This window comes from Anser brachyrhynchus, assembly GCF_964034855.1.
Source record: "Anser brachyrhynchus genome assembly, chromosome: 14".
NCBI lineage: Eukaryota > Metazoa > Chordata > Aves > Anseriformes > Anatidae > Anser > Anser brachyrhynchus.
In genome coordinates, this window is record NC_137709.1 from 5736793 (window position 1) to 5758968 (window position 22176).

The 22176-nt window shown below is 43.2% G+C and overlaps 1 protein-coding gene across 1 annotated transcript; it reads left to right on the top strand.

The window, feature by feature from the left end:
• Positions 1-51: 51 nt before the first annotated feature.
• MAML1 (mastermind like transcriptional coactivator 1) lies at positions 52-22173 on the top strand. The gene is given in 6 exon segments (XM_080554896.1): positions 52-716; positions 718-838; positions 10047-11459; positions 13862-14131; positions 16520-16634; positions 17742-22173. Coding segments are annotated over 6 exon segments (3165 nt in total). The 5' UTR covers positions 52-462; the 3' UTR covers positions 18734-22173.
• Positions 22174-22176: the final 3 nt, after the last annotated feature.

The window sequence follows — 22176 nt, forward strand, 5'->3', positions numbered from 1 at the left end:
GCGCCGCGCGGCGTGACGTCACCCGCCACCCAGGAAGCCCCGCCTCCTGCTCCTCCGCTCGGCTCTGGAGGGGAAAAACAATTTCAAGATGGCGGCGGCGCGGCTAACAATGGGGGCTCGGGGCTCGGCGCCCGCCCGCGCCTGAGAGCGGCGCCCGCCGGGCAGCGCCTGAGCCGAGCCGCGCCGGGGCGGGAGGGAGCCGAGCGGGCTCCGGCCGGGGGCACAGCGGGGCGCAGGGCTTGAGGGAGAGGGGAGCTGAGCGGAGCGGCGCCGGCCGCGGGGCAGAAGGAGGAAGTGGGGCGGGGGGAGCCGTAGGGGCGCCGGGCCGAGGAGGGGGGGGAGGAGGAGGAGGAGGAGGAAGGGGAGGAGGGGGAGGAAGGGCGGCGAGGGGCAGCCCCGCTATGGCGAGGGCCGTTTCGCGGAGCCGCTGACCGGCGGCCGCTCTCCTCCCCTTCCCGGCCCATGGTGCTGCCGCCCTGCCCCATGGCGGAGTTCGTGGTGCCGCGGCACAGCGCGGTGATGGAGCGGCTCCGGCGCCGCATCGAGCTCTGCCGGCGGCACCACAGCGCCTGCGAGTCCCGCTACCAGGCCGTGTCCCCGGAGCGCCTGGAGCTGGAGCGCCAGCAGACCTTCGCCCTGCACCAGCGCTGCCTGCAGGCCAAGGCCAAGCGGGCCGGCAAGCACCGGCAGCCGCCCCCGGCCCCGCCGCCGCCCGCTCCCCCCCCCGCCGCCGCCGCCGACCGCCGCGGGGGGCAGCGCCGACAGGAGCGGGGCCAACGGGCTGGACGCCGAGGCGGCGAGCGGCGAGCAGCACGGCCGCAGCAGCACGCTGATCGCGGTAAGGGGGCCGGGGGGACCGGGGGGGACCGGGAGGGGGGGGACCGGCTGGCAGCGAGCCCCCCTCCGGGAGCTCCTGGTGGCTGCGGCCCCGCTTGACTCCGTTCCCCTGGCTGCTGGAAGGGTGCTGAAAGCTGCTGCCGGGGGCGGAGGGGGTTAAGGGGTCGCTCACCGGTTCCTGCGGACGGTGGCTGTGCTCCTTCAGGGGACCGCGCAGCCTGGGGAGCTGTACTGCGGGGAGTTTCACCCAAAATGTCCCTGCAGAATCTGTCAGGGGATCGTCGGTGCTGCGGAGGCTTTGGGGGGTGTTTTTGTTGGCTTGTGCCTTCATGTAATCCGTCAGGGTTTAATCGGGTCACTTGTTAAGGGTACTTGATACGGGTGCGCTTATTACCAAGGAGATACTAAAAAATAAGAGTTTTGCTGCATCTTGGAAAGAGCTCCACTTGAAGTAGGAAGGCAGCCGCTTATTTGCTGCTCGCTGCAGTGGGTGTGAACACTATGGGAATCCCACTCCACCCAGTAAAAACTGGCTTAGCTCAAAATCTGAATGTTTCTCTGGCCTCTCTAGCATTTCTGGTTGTCAGGACTTATTCATACAGCCACGTTTGTATATCAAGATAGCTGTTGCTTAACTTACTCTGAACCCTTCAGACGTACCGCTGTGCGCTAATGTGTCAGTAACGTAGGTTAGTAGGATAACCTCTTAAAGGGTGCCTGTCATAATACCTGTCTTTCTCCAAAACAGGTATTTCTAAATGGTGGCCTTCGTGACAATGATACGGTACTGTTTTGGGTGCCTTTAAAAGGGGATGCTGGATTAACCAGATGTGGTTTCAAGTTAACGTATACGTTAAACCCAATTTTTAAGACGGTCTGTGTGTTTGATCGGAGTAGAGGAAGGGGAGGACACGATTCTCTGCTGCCTTGGATCTCATTTAGCTGTAGTTTTTAAAATAGAATTGCTACAGAGCTTGCTGTGTTCTCGGGTGTGAGTGTACACGGTGTGAAGCAGTGAAACATGGCACATCCATGTCAGCTTTAACGTACCTAGCGCTAGGCAGCAGGCACGCAGCTTGGTTTGCAACGTGAACTGAAGATGTTTCTCAGCCGAGTTGTTATTATTCTTCCTAATACACACGTGCGAATCTCGGACGCGCTGACTTTTCTGAAGACACAGCGCTCGTGGTAGAGCACTCGAGGTGGCTGTTAGAGAAGAGCCTTTGAGGACGAGAGGAAACCTTACCCATTCCTGACAGTGATTCTGTAAAACTCCATGGGTAGCTCTTGTTTAGTAGGCTCAGCTGAATGTAAGCTCGTGTCAGAATACAAATGACTCAAACTCATATTTTGTTTTGAAAGACTTGATGGGATTTCTGTTTATTTCCTGTCTGGGCTCTAAGGCTTTTTCATGTGGGGCTCTATCCATTAATGGTGCGTCGTTGCACATTTTCGTTGCACACTCTGCGGAGCTCTTTAGCATGTCAAATCCTGTTGCTTAAACTGCCACCGTGCTTCTTCTTCGTATTGATCCTTTAAGAGGAGGATGTCTTTGATTCATTGGTGTTGTTTCTTTTCAATTGCTTTGGATGTGGATTTGATCTAATTAGCATCCATTATAATGAGGACTCCCAACAGCAGTGTGGTTTTGAAATACACTGCACATCTGGGGAAGCCCTTCTTGTTCAGGAAGCTGCTGCCAGTGGCCAATTTACACAACAGAAGAGGGTTTTAGTGTATGAATGACTCTTCCTCGTGCTGGCCTGCTGTTTCCTTCCTAGGATACATGACTGTAAGCTTAATTGCAGCTGCTGATTCATCATCTCGTTACTAGGGCATAAAGTTGGTTTGCTTAGTAATTCAAGCTTTGAAAAACAAAACAACAAGAAAAACAACAAGAAACCTCTGCTGCTAGTTGTGTTCCTTTGGTGTAAAAGGTACATCTCTAAGTTGGTACTTTACCTCCAGCTGTACCTATTGCCTGTAACCTGTCGCTGTTACCAAGACCAAGGATGTACTCTGTATGGGAAGGACGTGGGTACGGTTTAAAATATTCAGTAAACTCTGGATTAGCACCAAAATTATGTTGTTTTAAAATATCCCGGACACATTCCTTTCAAAAGAATGCCATTAGATGAGCGAAACGTGCGTTGTATCAGCTATCGCTGCTCTTGTGGCCCGGTTTTCCATGAAGCTGCATATGAATTTTCTCTTGGAGACTGGTACTCTGTATTCAAAGCATTGATTTTGATCCTTGAAAGGAAGGCAAATTGTGTAAATGTAAAGGGTATGTGATCTAGCACCCGAGAGCTTGGAGCAGAAGGACCTGAAGCTGCAGTGCCGCAGGTGTGCCCGTTGCAAGCGCTCCCAGAGGCTCTCCTTGGCAAACCCAGACTAGTCACGGGGAGCGCGGTGAGCACCGCCACTTCCTTTGTAACGTCTCGTGTGGTTTTTCACATGGCCCAAATCAGAAAGTAAGTTTGTCCTCCCTAAGTTTTTTCTGGTTTAGGTCCTGAAACTAGATGGGTCTCGGTTACAAGCAGAAGTAAGGGACGGCTTCATCCTTTGTTTTCTCGCTAAGCAGTGCTAGAACGTGAGTACACAGAAATTGAGAGAATATAGCATCAACACAGAAATCCTTCTGGATGGTTTGTGCACCATGTAGGCCTGTCCTTCATTTGAGGAAAAAGATGAAAAATGGTAGCTCCCTATTTAAAAAAGAGAGAGACAGTAATTCAATGGACAATTCAATACTCAAATTTACTTTATGCTCTGTTGTTGAAGATGATGTTCAAAGTAGGAGATGCTTAGTAGTTGAATAATGCATCATTTCTTGTATTAATCTTATATTTTTGAGAAACAGAGAAGTTGGAAGGAGAAAGGACTTGCCACCTAGCATGTTTTTTCCTCTTTGCCAGTTTCTGTTTTGAGAAAGTTCATTTTAATACTGTTTAAGTTCTGCCTACTAGAAGGGTTGCCTTGTATTTCTCTGGTAGGCTATAACGCAGCGTGTCACTGAGCTGAACATCAAGCGCTTCCTTGACACGGGAGTAAAGAGAATATCGAGAGATGGATTTTTATCTCCATCTTTTTTTTTTCCCATATATTTTATTTATATATATCTTATCTTTTTATGATGTGGCATTTTGGAAGGAGACCTGCTCAGTGATTCTTCCAGTGTTTTCCCCACCTGAGCACAGTTGTCATGTGGATGGTTTGCTTTGCCTAGACTGCTGCAGGTGGTATATCTGGAACGGGCAGAGAAGTCCAGTCGGTGGCCTGCCTTGGGGTTGCGTTGTGTTAAACCTGAAGGGTTTGACTGGGAGTTGAAATGGTTTGACTGGCCGTTGAAATTTGTACAGCGAAAATAGCTAAGTGCTAGCTGAAGCAAAGGCACCAAGTAAAAAGTACAGAAAGAAATTTAAGTATAAGGAGAGCGAAGAAATGTTTCATGGTTGGAAGGACCTGAAGTAATATCGTAAAGGGAACAGATTGCCTGGGTTGTACTGACAGGCATTCCACTAACGAAGCCCAGGCCAGCATGCTAACAATTCAGAAGACCTCGTTTTTGTGTAAGCTGTGGTATATGGGTGTTAAATTGTGAAATTATGTTTTACCACAAAAATAGCAAATTATTTCCACATTATTTATACGTAACTACAGTACAGTGTAGTCTTGCCACCATTGTTTGGTTTTGCTGACAAGTCTGATAGCTTGTTGCCCAACAACTCAGACAGGTTTTTCTGTCTCCTTTTAATTCTGCGTGAGGTATTGTTGTAGGTTTGAAACATTTCCCTTCTCAGGCTGGTTAGATATGCAGTGATGCTTTCTAAATTGTACGGATCTGGGAGGGACTGGTCTGCTGCTGCTGTTGAAGTTCAAGTGAGGTGGAGGATCCGGCACTGCAGCTGAAGGCACAGCATTTTTTTGATTCAGCAGAACAATTCCTGTAGCAGAAGCTGCCCCTTGTGACTAATGCAGGCTGGGATATTTATAGCCGTGCATATCCACAGCCCTTCTTCACTCCAGCAGGCAGTCACCCAAATACAAAAGACTTCTGGAATTAAAGTAAAAGTCAAAATTAAAATTAGTCCAGCAGTTTGGTTCTGACAACACGCTGGAATGCAGGAACACATTTGGTAATAAAATGCTTTCCTCGCAGGGAGAGCACGACTTTGGAAGCTGGGTATAGATGCACAGTAAATGGGGAGTTTTTAGTACAGCATGTGGCCACAGTGTTATTTTTTTCTATTCAATATCCTTACATTGCAATTCCTGATATTTGCATTGCTCTTCCAGCTTAAGAGGTTGTCATCCTTGTTGCTTCTGTCCTCAGCCAGGCAGGAAAGGAGGATCCAGCTGTGCCTGTAGAGGCCCTGCTGTAAGCTCTGGTCCTTGGGAGCTTATCTGTGCTGCAGTGCCACCACTTCCACTGAAGACAAACTGATACCTTCTAATTTGGTTTCCCCTTCTAGGTGAGAATGCCGGTATCTAGCTGGAAGGCATGTTGCAACTAGACTGTTATTAGTTTGTAGAGTAATACAGCATTTCTTCTGTGAAAATGGCCAGCAGTGTGTCTCTTGCTGGTACGTCATGACAAATCCTTGTAGACATGATTCTAAGATTGACACCGTAAACTTATTTGAAATAAGACAGAAAAGTTTTAAGCTCTGTTGAATCTGGCAAGAACAATTTAATATCTGTAACAGATGCATCAAAAAAATAAACAGGAACGTCATTATCAAGCCTAAAAGGCAGGGCATACAAGCTAGATTTTTAGTTTTGTTTCTATCATTTTTACTAGGTATTTTTCAGAATGCATGCAGTTTCTGTAACTACATATATGTAAATATTTACTGTCTTCAGCATTTTTAGAAAAGTAGGTTTAAATTGTGGTTAGTCAATTCAAAACTCAGCAGTAGGAAATTTCTTGTTTGCAAGAGAATAATGTGAACTAATTTTTTCTGCTTCTTTAAGTTCTAATGTATTGAAATGCTGTTGGCTTCAGATGATTATCTAAAAGTAATTTCAGGTATCGGTTGTTTGACTCTTGTGTTTTGATTTCTGGAATAATCTTTCTTGTAAAAAAAAAAAAAGTTTGTGTGGTATTAAAAATAAAAAAAAGTGTTAGTGTGTGGCCAGCTTTTATGAAGCCTGCTGACGTGCCTGTGCAGTAAGACTGCCGTCTGGCTCAGCATCGTTGAGGTAAACGGGACTGGGGATTTAAGGTGGATGTCGAGCGCAGCTTATCACAGTTACTGATGTGGCCTGGCCTGTGCTGTGCGTTTTCTGACAGGAGCCCTGTCGTTTGGGCACCCCTGGCATCGTGGCCCTGCGGCCTAGTCCTGCGGGGCGGGGATGTACTGGGGGTTATGGGGTCAGAGACTGCCTGGGTTGGGCACCCCTTTTGTTGTCAGGGCTGATACCTGCGTTTTATCTGTTTGTGCTGGGCACACGAGGAAGCCACGGTTAGGGCCTGACTGGCGTGTGTTCCCCTGCCAAGTGAATTTATTTGTTCCCCTGCTGTGGACTGTTGTGGCTGTGTGACTGAAGTGCGGCTCTGGCTGATGCTGAAGAGAGGCAGGCTATGGCCAGTGCTGCTTTAACTGCCTGTGTCCTGTCTTAGGCCGAAGGCAGAGGCTGATGCCTGTTTCTTCATTTTTTTTTTTTTTAATAGATGTTTTATGGCTTTAAATACTTTGGATAAGTGCTTTTGGGGTAATAGTTTTTGGCAAAGTTAAATGGGCTTGGTGCAGAGAGGTTGGAGGTTCATCTGTTGTTGGGAAGTTGATAAGGCCGAGAAAGTAGGAATACGTTTGTCTGATCTTGTGACAATGGAAATCGGCTTGTGTGTTATAAATAAAGTGGGTTGATGCTCTTAAGGAAACCAGGAACAGCATACCAGAGGGCCACCGTGCTTTACAAAACGGTAGCGGACAGAAAATTAATGCTAAAGGGATTTTCTTAGTGAGTAGCAAGGCACATTTTATTTTTGTTGGTGCTTTTTTTTTTGTTTTGTTTGAGTTTTGGCAGAAGAGAACAGGTTTTTCTTGCCTCGAGAACTCTGTTGGGGCAGCTTGATATGTAGATAACTTGCCGTCTGACTCGTATCTCACATGCTCCCTGTTATTTTTTTCCCCCCAAAAATGGCTTTAATTATACAGAGACAGACAAACGGGAGGAACTGAATTTAACATTTCTCCTTCTGTTAGGAAATCAAGAGCTGAGGTGGTGCACAAGAAAGGTATTTCGCAAGAGGAGGTTACGTTATTGGCAGAGCAGCTGTATGAATATGGTTGGTGTGAGAATTTCAGGTTGTGCTATTCAGAAAGTTAAACGTGAATACATAGAAGGTGTCATGATGTATTACTAATGAGACAGGAGAAGAAGCCTGTAACTTTTGGCTCCTGCAACCTTTTGTAGCACGATCCTTTCTTGAGGGAAGAATGGAGGTGGAAAATGGAGCGCTGTTAGAAGGTTAATTTCAGCTGGTTAGCTGGCTGTGTTGCTGGTAGGGTAACTGCAGTAGCACAAACCTCAGCGGAGACTTACTGTTTAATAGTTTCTAAAATTCAGAAATTAAATGTCCTGGTTACGAATTGGGCTCAGTCTTTTCTGGTACAGAAAAAAAAGATACAGATTTTCTTCTTTCCTGCGTGTCTGCTGGTTGTTGTGTACAGGTAGGATATCTTTCAATTAATCTTACATTGAGATGAGGTGAAGCAAGGCTGGAAAGCAGTCACCCCCAAATTTTACCTCACTACTGAATTCCTTTGAAGTTATATTTCTTTAATTTTTTTTTTTTGACAAAGGAATATAGTTTGAGGCGAAAGGACTTCGTTTAGAGCAACTAGCACCAAGAAATTACACATTGGGTATCTGAGCACTATGATGACCAGTGAAACCCGTGTAGATATGATAGATCTTAGGTTTTCTGAGGGAAAGAGCCTGTGATGGATATTAGGGGTCTGTATCTTTACCTAGACTACAATAAGTTCAGCTTATAAGTTTAGACCCAGGTGAGTTTTGCAGCCCGTGGCTGTGTGCAGTCACACCTGTAATGCCACCACAGTCCCAGTTGCCTGGAGTTGGCTGCATGAGTTACGATTCCAGCAGTGGCTCCGAGGGCCGTAAGTCCCACGTTAATACAGAAATTCGCTTCAACTACAAGAAGAATACATTCCGTGTACAATACTAAATTATTATTTGTATGTCATTTTTCAGGGAGTGTTTTTTCCTTAATGATTTAGAATTAAGGAGGATTCATTCCCAATCTCTGATTGACTCATATGACCTTGGGCAAGTTACTCATCCACCTTGAGCTTCAGTTTTCCCAGTCGGAGTGCAAAGTAAACAACAGGAAGCTTGCTGAAAGCCAAATGCTGCAGTGGAGCTGAAGCTTCCTTGCTTTCTGTTGCTTGTTTCACCTTTTTATGAAAAAGTAAATTTCCTTTATTTGTTCATTAATTGAAAAAAATTGTTCTAGGTCTTCTACTTGGATGTTGAAATGAAGAGAATTTAAGACCCAGCCTCCTCTCCAAATGGGTACCTCCTCTAAGTAGGTCTTCTGCCAATCTCATTACTTGGCTGCTATTTCCATGAAATAGCCAAAAGGTCATGGTCTCCTGGAAGTTGCAGTCCATTCCTCTTAGAAAAACGAGGTTTTGCCGCTACCTATGCAAGCATTAAGCAGTGTTTGTTTCCAGAATCAGTTAACTGTGGGCTATTTAAATAAATAAATAAATAAAACTAAAATGCTATGATCCAGTCCTATCCTTAAATCAAAGCATGTTGTTGCCCAGGCAAGTGCTGTAAAATTCTTCTGATAATTTATGCTGGCTCTACGTACAACCTTTTGCTTTAGTGCAGGGATTTTGAGGTTTCCCCTGTTTGTTCTTGGATGAGACAGTTTTCCCCAGGGCTTAGTGGACTGCATTATGGAGACTGCGTATGAAAATAAGCGTACTTGTCTTGAGGTTTGTTTAATGAGCTCCTTTTCTGCCATCTGAGAGAACTATTGTTCGGTGAACCGCACTTCAGACGAATGGCTTTTTGTGGGGATTCTCCTCATGTGTCCTGCTGGGATGTACAAAGGCATCTTTTACAGGTCAGGGGAGCTGACGGGAGCTTTCCCTCTGCAGGCTGAGGCTTTCCCTCTGAGCAATGTCTCTGCCCTGCAGGTTTGTCTGTGTTGGTGTAGCGATTCCAGTGCAAGCAGAGCCCAGGTTTCTTACAAGATGTACCTGAGGGAAGTAAAAATTGCCAGTCACCTTTGATGTGTGCGTGAATTCTGCTCTCAGATGTTTTTGGGGTCGCTGGGAAGAATATTGGAAAGAAAGCTGCCAGAAAAGAGAAGTTGGACAAAAGGTCCCAAGCTCTGCGTGTAGAACTGAGGTGCTGTTGCTGTACTCCCTGGTTGCTTCTAGGTGGCACTGCAAGAAAAAGAATATGTGTGTTCACCGTCTATGAGACAAGCAGCTGTAGAGCTGGTTGCTGTTCTAGTGGTCATGGTGCAGAGGGTAGCAGGGGGCAGATTCTCTAGGAGAAAAGAGGAAAGGAATAACCTTACTCTGCTACTATAGAATCGACCCAACTCCTCCTAATTGCTTCTTACATAAGTGTGAAACAGTCGTTACTTAGTGACAAACTGGTCTTGCCTAATGCCAGAAGTGTGACTGTGTACAAAATTTATATATGTATCTGTCCTCTAAAAACTATGATTGCAAGAGAAAAGGTCCTCCCTTTTTCTAAATATTTAAATAAGAGACTGCTCTATCAAGCAGTCTTGCAGGGAAATTACACAGTATGTACACAGGCCAGATAAATACAGGTTGTTATGCTCATCTAAAATTTGAGTCTTACTATTCTGCAATGATTTTGCGTTTTGAACAGGAAAGATAATAATACGTTCCAATTCAATGCCATTTCTCAACTTTTTGTTGTTGGCAGTATTTGACAGCTCTCCTCTTTGAAGGAAGAGACTGTTTGATTCAGCACCTACTTTTGAAGGTTTACCCTAGCAGATTTTTACATCTCATATGATGACTTGTAAAACAAATCTTATCAAAGCAAAGGTTTAAACTTTTTTTTTCACCTTAAATGTTTTATTCATTTTTTTTCCATAGTCAGACCGAGACAATGCTCTGGTAAGAAATAATCTATGAGACATGAAACTACATATCTAAAACCTTCCGTTTTTTTTTTTTCAGCAGCTCCATGAGACTGTGAAAAGAAAGCTCGATAGTGCTTCTTCCCCTCAGAACGGAGACCAGCAGAACGGCTACGGCGATGTATTTTCTGTGTCCAAGAAATTGCGTCGTGATGACGGTCTTGGTGGAGCAAGTGGTTCTTCCAATGGAATGCCCCCTGTGTCTCCACTCCATCATCTTGACAAGAAATCTGGCAGCGGAGATACCTTGCAACTTAATGGAAAACATCCGATGGGGCTAGATGGCATTAGCAAGAAGTGTCTTCCAGATTCCAGCCTGCAAATGAATGGAGGTGGTGATGCTGACGACTCATTTCCTCCGAGTTTGAACAAAGAGCTGAAGCAGGAGCCTGTAGATGATCTTCCGTGTATGATTGCTGGAGCAGGGGGTTCTATATCTCAGAACAACTTGATGCCTGATCTTAATCTTAACGAGCAAGAATGGAAGGAGCTTATTGAGGAGCTTAACAGGTCAGTGCCCGATGAAGACATGAAGGATCTCTTCAATGAAGACTTTGAAGAGAAAAAAGATGCAGATTCTTCAAATTCAGCTGCACAGACTCCCTTGCCGCAAGATATTAACATAAAGACAGAATTTTCCCCAGCACCCTTTGAACAGGAACAGATGGGGTCTCCCCAGGTTAGATCTACTTCTTCAGGTTCAGCGTTTATTGGTGGTGCTTCTGTGCCTGTAAGTGCCGCTTCTCCAGCAGTTGGTAGCTCTCAGGCTATGTTTCAGCCTTCTAGTCAGTCGATGACCGAAAATCCTAATCAGCCCATGATGCAGGCATCAAACCACTCTCAGAATGTCCAGAGACCTCTCCCCAATGTGTTGTTACCTGGGAAGGGTGCAGGAAGTGCCAAAGAAATGTCCTCCGCTCATCAGCTCCAGCAGATCGCTGCCAAGCAGAAGAGAGACCAGATGTTGCAGAACCAGCAACAGGCTTCACAAGTCCACCAGACAAATCAGATGTCTACCTGGCAGCAGTCTGGGCCTTCTCATAGTCCGTTGGCTGTTCCATATACCATGGAAAATCCCACCAGCCCTTCAGTGTACCAGCCGGACTTCAACAATCAGAAGCTCATGATGCCGAGTATGGGAAATAAAAGCTCGCCGAGAGCTGGAGGCAATTACCACGTGAACATACTGGGTCACCAGCAAAACAGCATGAACCAGAACCCCGTGAATAGTCAAGGCTCGATGCTAGACTATGGGAACACCAAACCTCTTTCACATTACAAAGCAGAATGTGAGCAGGGGGTTACGGTACCCGGTCAGAACAAGACTCCCATGTTGGCGTACATACAGCAGCGCCAGCAGCAACCGCTGGCTCACGTGAGCGACGACCAAAACGGAATGATTCTGTTGAAACAGAAGTCTGGAAACATTGCCTACCGGCTACCGCACAGTCAGGTAAATGTTCGGATTTTTGTTACTTACGTTTAGCAGCAGACTTACGGTTTTGCAAGACGCTGTTGAATAGGTAAGACCTAGAGTAAGGGTACAGATTATTTGGTGGTGTTTCAAAACAGTTGCCGCATGTTTTTAAAGAAGAAAATGATAACACACAGTATGCTGAGGCAAGAATCAAGAACTGTATTTTCCACTCAGGACAGTTTTAATATGCAATTCTAGGTCACGTTGTTAATGTGTGGTTTCCAGCCTAATATATTTCGTGGGCAACAAATTATGTCACACTTCACAGAAGGTTCTGCTTACAAAGATAAATGGATGCTTTGTAAACTTTTGCCTGAAATAACTCATAAAACTGCAGTGTTAAACTGTGTTCTGAGAGAAGCCTTGCTTTCTTTACCTTCTTTTTAGTCCCTGACTTCTGTCAGAGTTGGCTTACTATAAACAGATACGCCTTCGGTTGCTGCTTTTTTGAAGAGAGATGGAGGCGGAGTCTGCATTCCTGGTTTCTTGGGTGTTCCTTGGGGTTTTCAAATCTGAGAATTTGTTATTGGTTAAGTCTCTGGGAATCGGGGAAGCATGGGATAGGAGAGAAATATGTCTTTAAGAATAATGGTAATATTTGTTTGCTTGAAGCAATGTGCTTCAGGCTTTCCTGTAAAGGAGAATTCCAGGTTGCAGTTCTTTGCCTTATGAGCTGTAAGAAATTTGCAATAAAAGGATAACGGTATGTAGCTGATATTACAGGTACGCTGCAGGTAGAAATTTTTACAGTGGATGGAGGGGAAGGGACTTGCAGGCACACATTACAGAGTCCCAACAATGTGCTTGCTGGAGGACTTGTTGAGAAACAGGCTTTTGTTACAAGAATTCAAGCTACTTTTGCAAAAGCTGTTGGAGCTCCAACTCTAGTAGCATGCTTCTTCAGTAAAGCAAAATGAGAAATGTGGGACAGAAAGATCTGATTAATCTGTGGTAAAGACCACACTGATGTAAAAATAAAAACGTGAGATCGATAATACATGCTTCATAAGGCACAAATTTAATCTCTTTAAAAGCTAGCTGAAGTAACGATCTAATGATATTTTTGATGGAGGAAGAAGAAGGGAAAGGGTAGAGATGATTGTTGTCTCTCTTGCTGAAAAACTTGAAGACGACCTTTCATCTATGCTGTCACACTTGCGTTGAAATAACAGAAATTCCGATGCATGCTTCTGGAGAATTTCTCAAAAGCTTGCATATAGAACAACTTAGCGCAGCGTTGCCTCTATTTGGCTTGTGATTTCTTACAGAACTGCAGCAAGTGAGAGCCAGCAGCCTGGACCGTTAGCTGAATTCTGTCTGTGAAAGTAATATCTGTTTGCATAATTAGAAGTGAGACTGAACAGTGCTTGAAAACGATAAAAAATGTCAAATTTCAAATGGATTCACTAGTGTAAGGAGGACAGTATCAGGTCTTGAATGATAATCATTCTATATATGACTTGCTTAGTGGTATCATGTTTTTCCCAACTTCCTATCTCCAAAACCAAAAAAGCAGACTTATGGAAAATTAATTAAAAAAAAAAAAAAATTATTATCATAGTAGTATTTTTTCCTGTGTAATATGGTGGTGGTTGGATCCTTAAAAAAATGTTAGGACTCTTCATTTTGATCAGTGATATCTTTATTCACCTGTGAATAGTAAACTCTGATGCTTTATAAAAAAAAGAAGGCAACTTTAGGAAGAGAGGCATAAACTTGCTGAATTAAATGTTGACAGAAGAGGCAGGATATAAATAAATGTTTTGTGTGATGAAAATCCAAAACAGCGTTTGAAAAGCTGCAACCACGTTAACCAGAGTTCCGGTGGATGCATTTGAAGTGCTGTTTGTAACTGGCGCCGTTCCTCCGGCTGAGCAGCAGCACGCAAAGCCACGGTCACCCATCTGAGCTGGAATTTGGAAAGTGCCCTACGTGAGGCCGAAGTTAAAGCCTCTGTTCCTGAATCTTGGGGAGCTTCTGGCCGTAACTCCAAACTCTCACTTCTGTGTCTGGCTGTCTTTAATTAGCTGAATTGAATACTGTGTCACACTTTGCTTTTTCCATTAAAAACTTCACGGGTGAAGAAGCTGTTGCATAAAGATGAGAAGATGAAAGAAACCGTTCTATTTTTTATTAAACAGTGTAAATGCAAAAGTAAGCAATAACTGTCGATTTCTGGTTTTCTGAGGTGTTATAATTCCCCTTTCTGTGTAGACTTCATTTATAAATTCTCTTTCCCTTGTCCTTCACAAAAATAATACAACTTGTGGACATCGCTATGAAAGTGTCTCCTCGTCTGTGTGACTGCACACTGTTTCTAAATTCTGGAGGCTGACCTCCTTCTGTAACTCACATCATTTTTTTTAAATACTCTGCAGGATCAAAACCCGTCTCCTAATGTTCCTCGTGTCCCTGTTTCTGTCCCGGGCCCTGGTGTTGGTGCCCAAGCTCCCAATGTCACCATGGCAGGCAACCACAGCAACCCACCTTATCTCAGCAATCAGCAGCAAGCAGCAGTAATGAAGCAACAGCACCAAATGCTGATGGACCAGCAAAAGCAGAGGGAGCAGCAGCAAAAGCACTTGCTCATGGAGCAACAGAAGCAGCAGTTCCTAATGGAGCAGAGACAACATCTTCTGGCTGAGCAGGTAAGCGGGGCCAGCAGTCGTCTTTGCGTTGACTTTGGTGGACTTGTTTGAGATCTTGCAGAAATGCTCTCACCTTACAAAACGGGATGGAAACTACAAGATGCTTTGGTATCATAAATAGAATTGCTCTTTTGTTTTATATAAAATTAACTGCAAAATATAGCATTTGATTGCCATGACTTGGTTTTTCTGTTACAAGGCACAATTGTGAACAAAAAGAATAAAAAAGGTAGAATTTAATAGTGTTGAAATGTGAGATAATACCTACAGGAACAGAAGGTATCATACCAGTGATGGTATAATTCTTTGTGAAAGAAGAAAGGCAAGTGAAATCAGAGCAAAATAATAAAAGAAAAGGTTGGGATACCCTTGATGTTTTGGAGAGCTTTAAAAATGGAAACAATGAGCAAGGGGCTCTGTAAGCTGGTTGTGTTCTGCCTTTCTTCTCCGTGAGTGCAACAACAGTTCATGTTTCAAATTTTAAACCATCTTTCATTTGTTTATTTGGGGAAAATAATTAGACATTTGCATCCAACTGCATCTTATCCTGCCAAAAGAATTTAACTGTGCTATCCATCAGACTGTGCAGAAAGCTGCTCTAGTCTCTCTCAGGAAAACAGGCTCCTTGTGTGAACCTTCCAAAGCTTTAAACCTTTTGCAAGTCTTTCAGTTGGGATTCAGCCCAAAGGGCCTTATTCCTGTCATCTGTGCTTTTCTGCATTTTTGAAAAGCCCCTGCAGGCGTGTTCCAAGCACTGGCACTGTACAAACAGAGAAATCATCAGCGTCTGGTGTGGAGGGAGGGGGAAAAGGTTTGGATGCTGCATTTGACATATTTCTGTGCTGCCCAAAAGTTAGATCTTGTTAGCGTTCTCTTGTGATAATTAATTATTCAGATACGGATGGTGCTGGGTGTAGCTTAACAGAAAGGTTACTGAATTGGTCGATTTCTGTTGTGCAGGAGAATGGTAGTTTCAGGTAACTTCCCTGCCACTCGAAAGCTTTCTTTGTGTTTGGTGTTCTGCATCTTCCTTTTTGTGCTGAGCCAGGCTTTTGCAGCTCTTGGTTTCTCTTAGAGCTGTGGCATCTCTCCCTGCCTTCTGTGGTCAGCATCTTTCAGGTTTGACTGGTCCTGCAAGCAGCAGGTCCTTTCTGTCAAACAGCCTGCCCTCTTCATTCCTCTGCATGTCTCGACAGCTTCGTAGTTGTAGACACTTCAAAACAATGGTAGTAATGTGTATCTGCCTCTCTGCTACATTGCACTAGTTTCTTCTCTTTTCTTTTTTTATTGCGTGTGTCTTTGCCCCAGAACTCTTGGAAGGGAATTTCTGTCACTTCTTGTGCCTTGTGCGAGCTTTTAGAAAAGTGGGTAGTTGTGGATTGTATCGCTTCCAAATTCTCTCAAAATTTCAGTCTGTTTGGAGTCACCTGTGGAAGATGAGCCAGAAATGCTGCCCTGGTTGTGTTTTATATTGTCAAAGCAGCCTGTTGGCTGTTTATACTAAGATCTCCAGGTGTACTTTTAGTGCATGTACTTAACACACACCCTCTCCTTCTCCCCTGTGGCTTTAAATTGCCTTTATTCCCAAAATATCCCTAATAGAAAATCTGCTTATTTTATTTTTCTAACGAATTTATCATAATGTAGGTACAGGCTGGATACTTTTTTAAAAGGCAAGATGGTTTTGAATCATTAGCAGGGTTTCTTACAATGAACAAGTGAATTGTTGAGAAAATGGTTTTGAACAGTTGTTACAAAACTTGCATAGTTCCTCTTGTAAACTTAGTTCTATAGTTTTCCATAAGCTTTGAAGAAAACCCATGGTATATAATAATTTGGGTTTGTATATGGTTTTGGTTTTGAAAACTAGGCCTGGAAAACATTTACACGTTTTTACTTTTCTGCATAATGCTACATAAATGTCAATTTATGACTTCTATTTTAGCTCTTTGCAATTAAAAAAATTCATCTGGGGGCAAAGAGTTTAGAAAAAAAAAAGTATGTGTGAATTTTTTATACTTGCTTGCTTTTCCTCTCTTTGCAACTGTTAGTGTCTTTAGAATATTGCTGAAAATGTCTGAACGTATTACTCGTTAAAAAAATAACTGGGAGTCAGGAATGTTAGTCTAAAGGCTTCAGACGTGCATTGCAATAACTCCTCTAATGAGTTGTCCTCTTGTCTCTGAGTTCCTAGCCTCGGCACTCATCAGATTAAACTGAGTGCTTGAACCTTAAGAACAAAGGTCTGAAAGAACTTTAAGGCTGCAGAAGCCCCTATAATTACCAGCTTCATGTAAAAGTATGATATCTCGGATTTTTATCCAAGGTAGTCACCCTTGGAAAAAGCTTGACCTGCTTTCTAATTGTCTTGCACTGAACCTTTCCTAGGAGAAACAGCGGCAGCAGCAAGAGCAGCAGCTGCAGCGGCACCTGACTCGACCGCCTCCCCAGTATCAGGATCAGCCACAGAACCCGTACCAGCAGCAGGTTGGACAGTTCACAGGTAAGCACACATGGTAGTTGGAATAGCGGCAGAAGAAATACCAGGAACAAAAATACTTTTTCTCCTGCCACTTTTGTACATTAGTACATCTGTTAGAAGTAGAGTATGTGCTGCTATAATGAACATATTTTTTTTCATTGTTGCAATGATTGTAACTGTTTTCTGCATTTTAAATCCTGGTATGCGTACTATCTCTTTGCTCTGCTGTTCCAGTAAGACCTCCCTTCTTGCCCCATAACACAAGTTAATTATTAATTCAGTGTACAGCCAATGTTACTCACCTATCTTAAAAATAGTTAAAAAGAAAAAAAAAAAAAAAGCGTGTAGCTTTTTGATTCAGAAGTAGAGAAGGTTTTAGTTAGGGTAAGTTTCCCTTGGTTGTTGACTAAGAAGTGTGGAGAGGGAATGTATTATAGGAATTACACTTCACAGTGCTTCTCTGTTCTTTTTTGTTTTAAGTAGGGGGCTGTTTCTTCTACAGGGAAAAACTTTTTTTTTTTTTAACTGAATTTAGAAGACTCTGAGAAGCCTTATTTTTGCAAATCCTCTTGGTTATCAACATTGCATATTAATAAAATGAATGTTTCACTATGGAAATTCAAAACAAAAAAGTTCTGAAAGTTATAGAGAATACGTTTCCGGAACTATAAAAGCACAGGACTGGAAATCCTGCAGTTGTAGAATAAGAGACTCCTTGTGTATGCACAGAATAACTGACAATGCATGTGTGCAGTAAGTGATTTTTTTTTAACAGGCTATCAAATTGTGCATGTGCTTAAAAGTATGTGCGTATACTTCTGTTCACAAAGAAATAACCACAATCTTGTCTTTAAAGCCTAATTTTTTATTTTTAAGTTCATGATTCTGAAGTCTTAGAAGTGGCATTCCGACTTTTTAGGACGTTGGCATATCTGTGTTTGAGATCAAGGTAGAAGTGCTAACAACCCTTTTTACTTAATTAAAGTACTGCCGTCTTTGTGATGGTTGCATAAATTGCTTTATACAAATGCAGCTACGCCTTGTTTCTTGATTATAGAGTCTACACACCTAGATCGTCTCTGGTTGAACCGAGGTAGTTAATGTACAAAATATTTCTTTGTGTTTCAGGGTCATCTTCAGCCATGCCTGGGGTCAGTAATTTAGGACAGTCCAGCTCCAGCAGTCCACGGATGTTTCCTCAGCCCCAGAACATGATTCAGATGGGACCTGGACACAGTTCTGTTCCTCCGCTCCAGTCGGGCTCCAGCCAGCAGGATCGGGGGGTGACTCAGTATACCAATATGCAAAACATTCAGCGAGGGGGATTGTACAACTTGGCGTCGGGTATGACACAGATGGTTCCCCAGCATGCAAATCAAAGTGCCAATGGACAGCCACCGATGCAGAGACAAGGCAGCTTGGGCCAGGGTGCTGCTGTTCCTGCTGGCTACGGGCAGAATACCTTAGCGAACTCAAGTATTTCTCAACAGCACAATAAAGGCGCACTGAATCCAACCTTATCAAAGCCACAGATGGCAAGAGTACCGGGTGCTATGGGGGCTCAAAATCCATCTTGGCAACACCAAGGTATCCCTAATATTAATAACCAGACGCAAGGAAACAGTGGCTTGGGACCGTTTACTGCCAGCTCCTCTTTCCACATGCAGCAAACTCATCTAAAGATGGCCAACCAACAGTTTGCTCAAGGAATGCCTCAGGTAAGCCTCAGCACCAGCAGACCAATGACCTCTATGAACGCTGCCGTCTCTGGGCAGATGCTGTCATCGTCTTTAGGCTCGCAGCAGCGGACAAACGCACCTACGCAACAGCAGGTACCCTCACAGCAAGTCTTGCCTGGCATGAACCAGACTGTTCCCGACCTGAATGCTTTCAACCAGAATCCAAATCAGCAAATGCCCAACAGAGGTAATATGCACTGTAGTCAAGGGTACCCCGTGAGGACAACCAGTCAGGAGCTGCCTTTTGCGTACAGCAGCCAGTCGGGCAATAATGGACTTCAGAACTTAACTGGTGACACAGATCTGATAGACTCTTTGCTGAAAAACAGGACTTCAGAGGAGTGGATGAATGATTTGGATGAGTTGTTGGGAACTCATTAAAAATGGGCTGGGGTGGGGGTTCTACTTTGTTTTTTTTTAATTATTTCATGAAACATAAAACAACACTTGGACCAAAAAACCTGTGGCATTGAGGAGAGTTGCAGGCATTAGAGGTAAATGGTTGGTAAAGGGACTGGAGCTGCTTCTCAATGAGTGTTGATACACGGTAAAGGCGCACCAAGCAGGTCTGCAGGAGCAGTGCGCTTTATCCTAGTGTCTTTAAGGAGTCGCACGTCTGAACAGGTCAAACAAAATTGTGCGTGTCCTAGCCAGCCTTTCAGAAATCTCACTTGCAGTGTTCTAAAATTAAAATTTTGAATTATTTAAAGATAATGTTCCACAGAAATAGTGCAGAAAGAAAGCAAGTAGTTGCAAAAATTGTGTTTAGGGCTTAATTTCCTGCAGCTATTACTTGCAATCATTATTGTTCATAGCTTGACATGCTATTGTAGTACTGTCATCAAACGTCTGACTTTTTATTTGAGAAGAGGCTGTATGCACCTGAGTACGCTTGCAGGATGTTTTTGAATTGTTTTTTTTTCCATCGCTGAAGCATGTGCCTGTACTCTCAATAAGCAAGTGATATTTCACAGTAAATATTTCTAGATGCTGGTGATAGATGAAAGAAAGTGTTAAAACCTGGCCAGTTAGCCTAGGTAGTCTTCTTAATAGATTGTAGTCTTTTAAGCTGCAGTTTGCACTCTGTTGTAGAGAGGCACAGTTCTTGGCTTATACCTTGCTGTGTTTAAAGGGGGAATTTCTTATGGGAGAACTTTTAAACTATAGTAGTTTTAACATGAATTGTAAAGCCATTTACTTTGCACCTGTTTCTTCATAACTTATTTCCAAAGGTAGTTGTATTTAAATGAAGGCTTTGCTTCATGACAGCTCATCTAGTTTTCTTTGTTGTAAAAAGTAAAACTAACTTTTGAGATCAGTTCATTCCCCAAAGTTAGCAGTGACACAATGAGCACAAAACTTTGTCACTTCAGGGTAAAATGAGGAAAAAAGAATTTGGCTGAGAGGTGAGAAGTCCTTATCAGCAATAATAGCACAGGCAGCCTGGGAGAATACTTGTATCAGGGTTGCTCCGATATCGAAGTCTCCCCCTTTAAATACTTTTTTTAATACTGGGTTATGAGTTTGATAATCCTTCTATAGACAGGTGGGTTTATTCCTTTAATATCCCTTGAAGCAGATGCTGGTTCCTCAGCTCAGCCCAAGGAGACCTCATCCATGTTGGGGTCAAGTCTCAGAAAGGACAAAAACCACAATGGGAGCAGGAAGTGTTCCAAAGTCCTTACTTTCTACCAAAAAAAAAAAATCCCTTATCCACCAACAAACCACCTTGCCTTAATCTTTACTTTAAAATGAAAATAAAGTTGAAAGCTTTTTTTTTAAATGCACAAATACCTCTTCCCTTTCTAAATCCACTTTTTTTTTTTCCTTGAGAACTCCTTTAAACTTTCTAGCCAAACCCAGCATTGTGTTTTAAAAGCATTTTCCTTCGACGGACAGGCTTCTTTGGGAGTTTTCTGCACTGCAGAGATGTGTGAGAGGGTTTTTTTCCAGAGTGGGTGATGGAGAAGTGAAGGATAGCATTGAATTCAAGGAAGGAAAATATTTTACTGTATCTGCAGCTTCTTCATCAGACAATTTGCACTTTTTAAAAACTGCTTTTTAACACTAATACTTTAACCCTTTCCAAATATGCATGGAACATGGTTTGTCCAGCACACTTATCTAGTGTGGATGAATTGCGCTCTGTTAAATAGATTTGATCTTGTGTCATGTTGAACTGTCGGTGAACAATGTGCATTGATCAGTGGATCCCACCGTTGAATAGAGGATAAAACTTCACTGAAGCAGGCTTAATCCCTGGTAGAACTTTTAACTAAGATTGTCTTTGGATGGGAAGACAAAAGTGTTAGCGACTTTGGTTGTTGACACTTCAGATATTTTCTAGAATAAGTAGTTGAGATGCAAATAACTGATGCTAACTTTTCTTATACTGGCAATCAAAGCAAAGAGCTGGTGAGTTTGGTTTGCTGTCAAACCAAACGCTGGTCCAAGGTAAGTGTCATTAGAGTATAGGTAAATTAGCAATGGCAGGGGAAGAAGTGTTTGCTGTATTATTTTTTTTAAGGGTTAACTTTGCACCAGTGTGCCTTCCCTTCCTGTTGGGGGTGCTTGGGACCTCATAATTTCAAGTGACATCCTTCAGTGTCACTGCTTCCACCCTCTCCTCCCTTCCCCCTTCCGTGACCCCCCCCCACAAACACTTGAGAGAAATAACAGGGTAGGAGGATTCAGCTCTTCTTTCTTCCCTGTTTAGAGTGTGGTGAAATCTGCTACATTCTCCAGTAGGTTTTGCACACAGACTTTGTTCTGAATAAGTCAAAATACAATCCATCCAGTTTTAATTTCTTAATCAGAGGAAGAGAACATCTGCTGTTTGCGTTATTACTTCCAAAAAGGCAGTCCAGCTTAATGTCCAGGAAGATGCAGATGTACTTTTTCCTCCACTGTTTCTGGAAGCTAAGGTGGATATTGCCCCATATGACCAGAGGGTTTGTTCAGGAAGGTGTTGAGTTTTGTGACAGGGCCTTTTCACGGTACTGTTGAACTAAAATTAAGTGTGATTGTAGGCAAACTGGCTTACAATGCCCATTGGCCTTTGTATGTGAACTGGATCCAAACAGCATTTGACCTGGTAGAAGAAAACAGCCCTTGCTTCTGGTTTTGGTCCCTGTGCACGTAATGTGATCAGACTGTTAAAAATCTGGTGTCACTGTAACGATACTGAAACAGTTCAATGGAAATGAGAACACGGTTTGGATGAAAGAGGTGCATGGGTAGGGCTGGGCTTTGCCCTTACGCCCTTTAACATGTAGCTGTCTGTATATGCACTTGGGCTTTCCATTTGCTGCAGCTTCAGAGCAATAAAATGTAGCTCCCCTGAACTGTACCTAGCCAGCCGCCCATGGCTTTATTTATAAACTGCGGTTTTGGTTGGGTAGGAAAGGTGAGAGTGTCACTGTGCAACATCCACTGCCTTCCAAAAACCACAATTCAATTGAAAAGGGTGCTCAAAATTTTGTTATACACATTTCCTTTGTGTAAATAAATGTTTACAATTTTATATTAAAGATTTGAATAAGAGTTAGATCTTCTGACTGTATATTTTTTACTTTTTATAGATTTTAAAACTATAATTCTTTATATATGTGTTTGGGGGGTATTATGGTAAGTTTTATGCTTGTAAATGGAGAACAGTTGAATTTGATGCTAACCTTTATGAATTTTTGTCATTGAAATGTATAAAGAGTCCATTAATCCCCTTATTCTTTTACTACAATTACTGGTGCACACCAAAAAAGAAATCCTTCACTTCTGTTTTATCATTATAAAATAAATATTTTGCTAGTGTATTAAACATACAT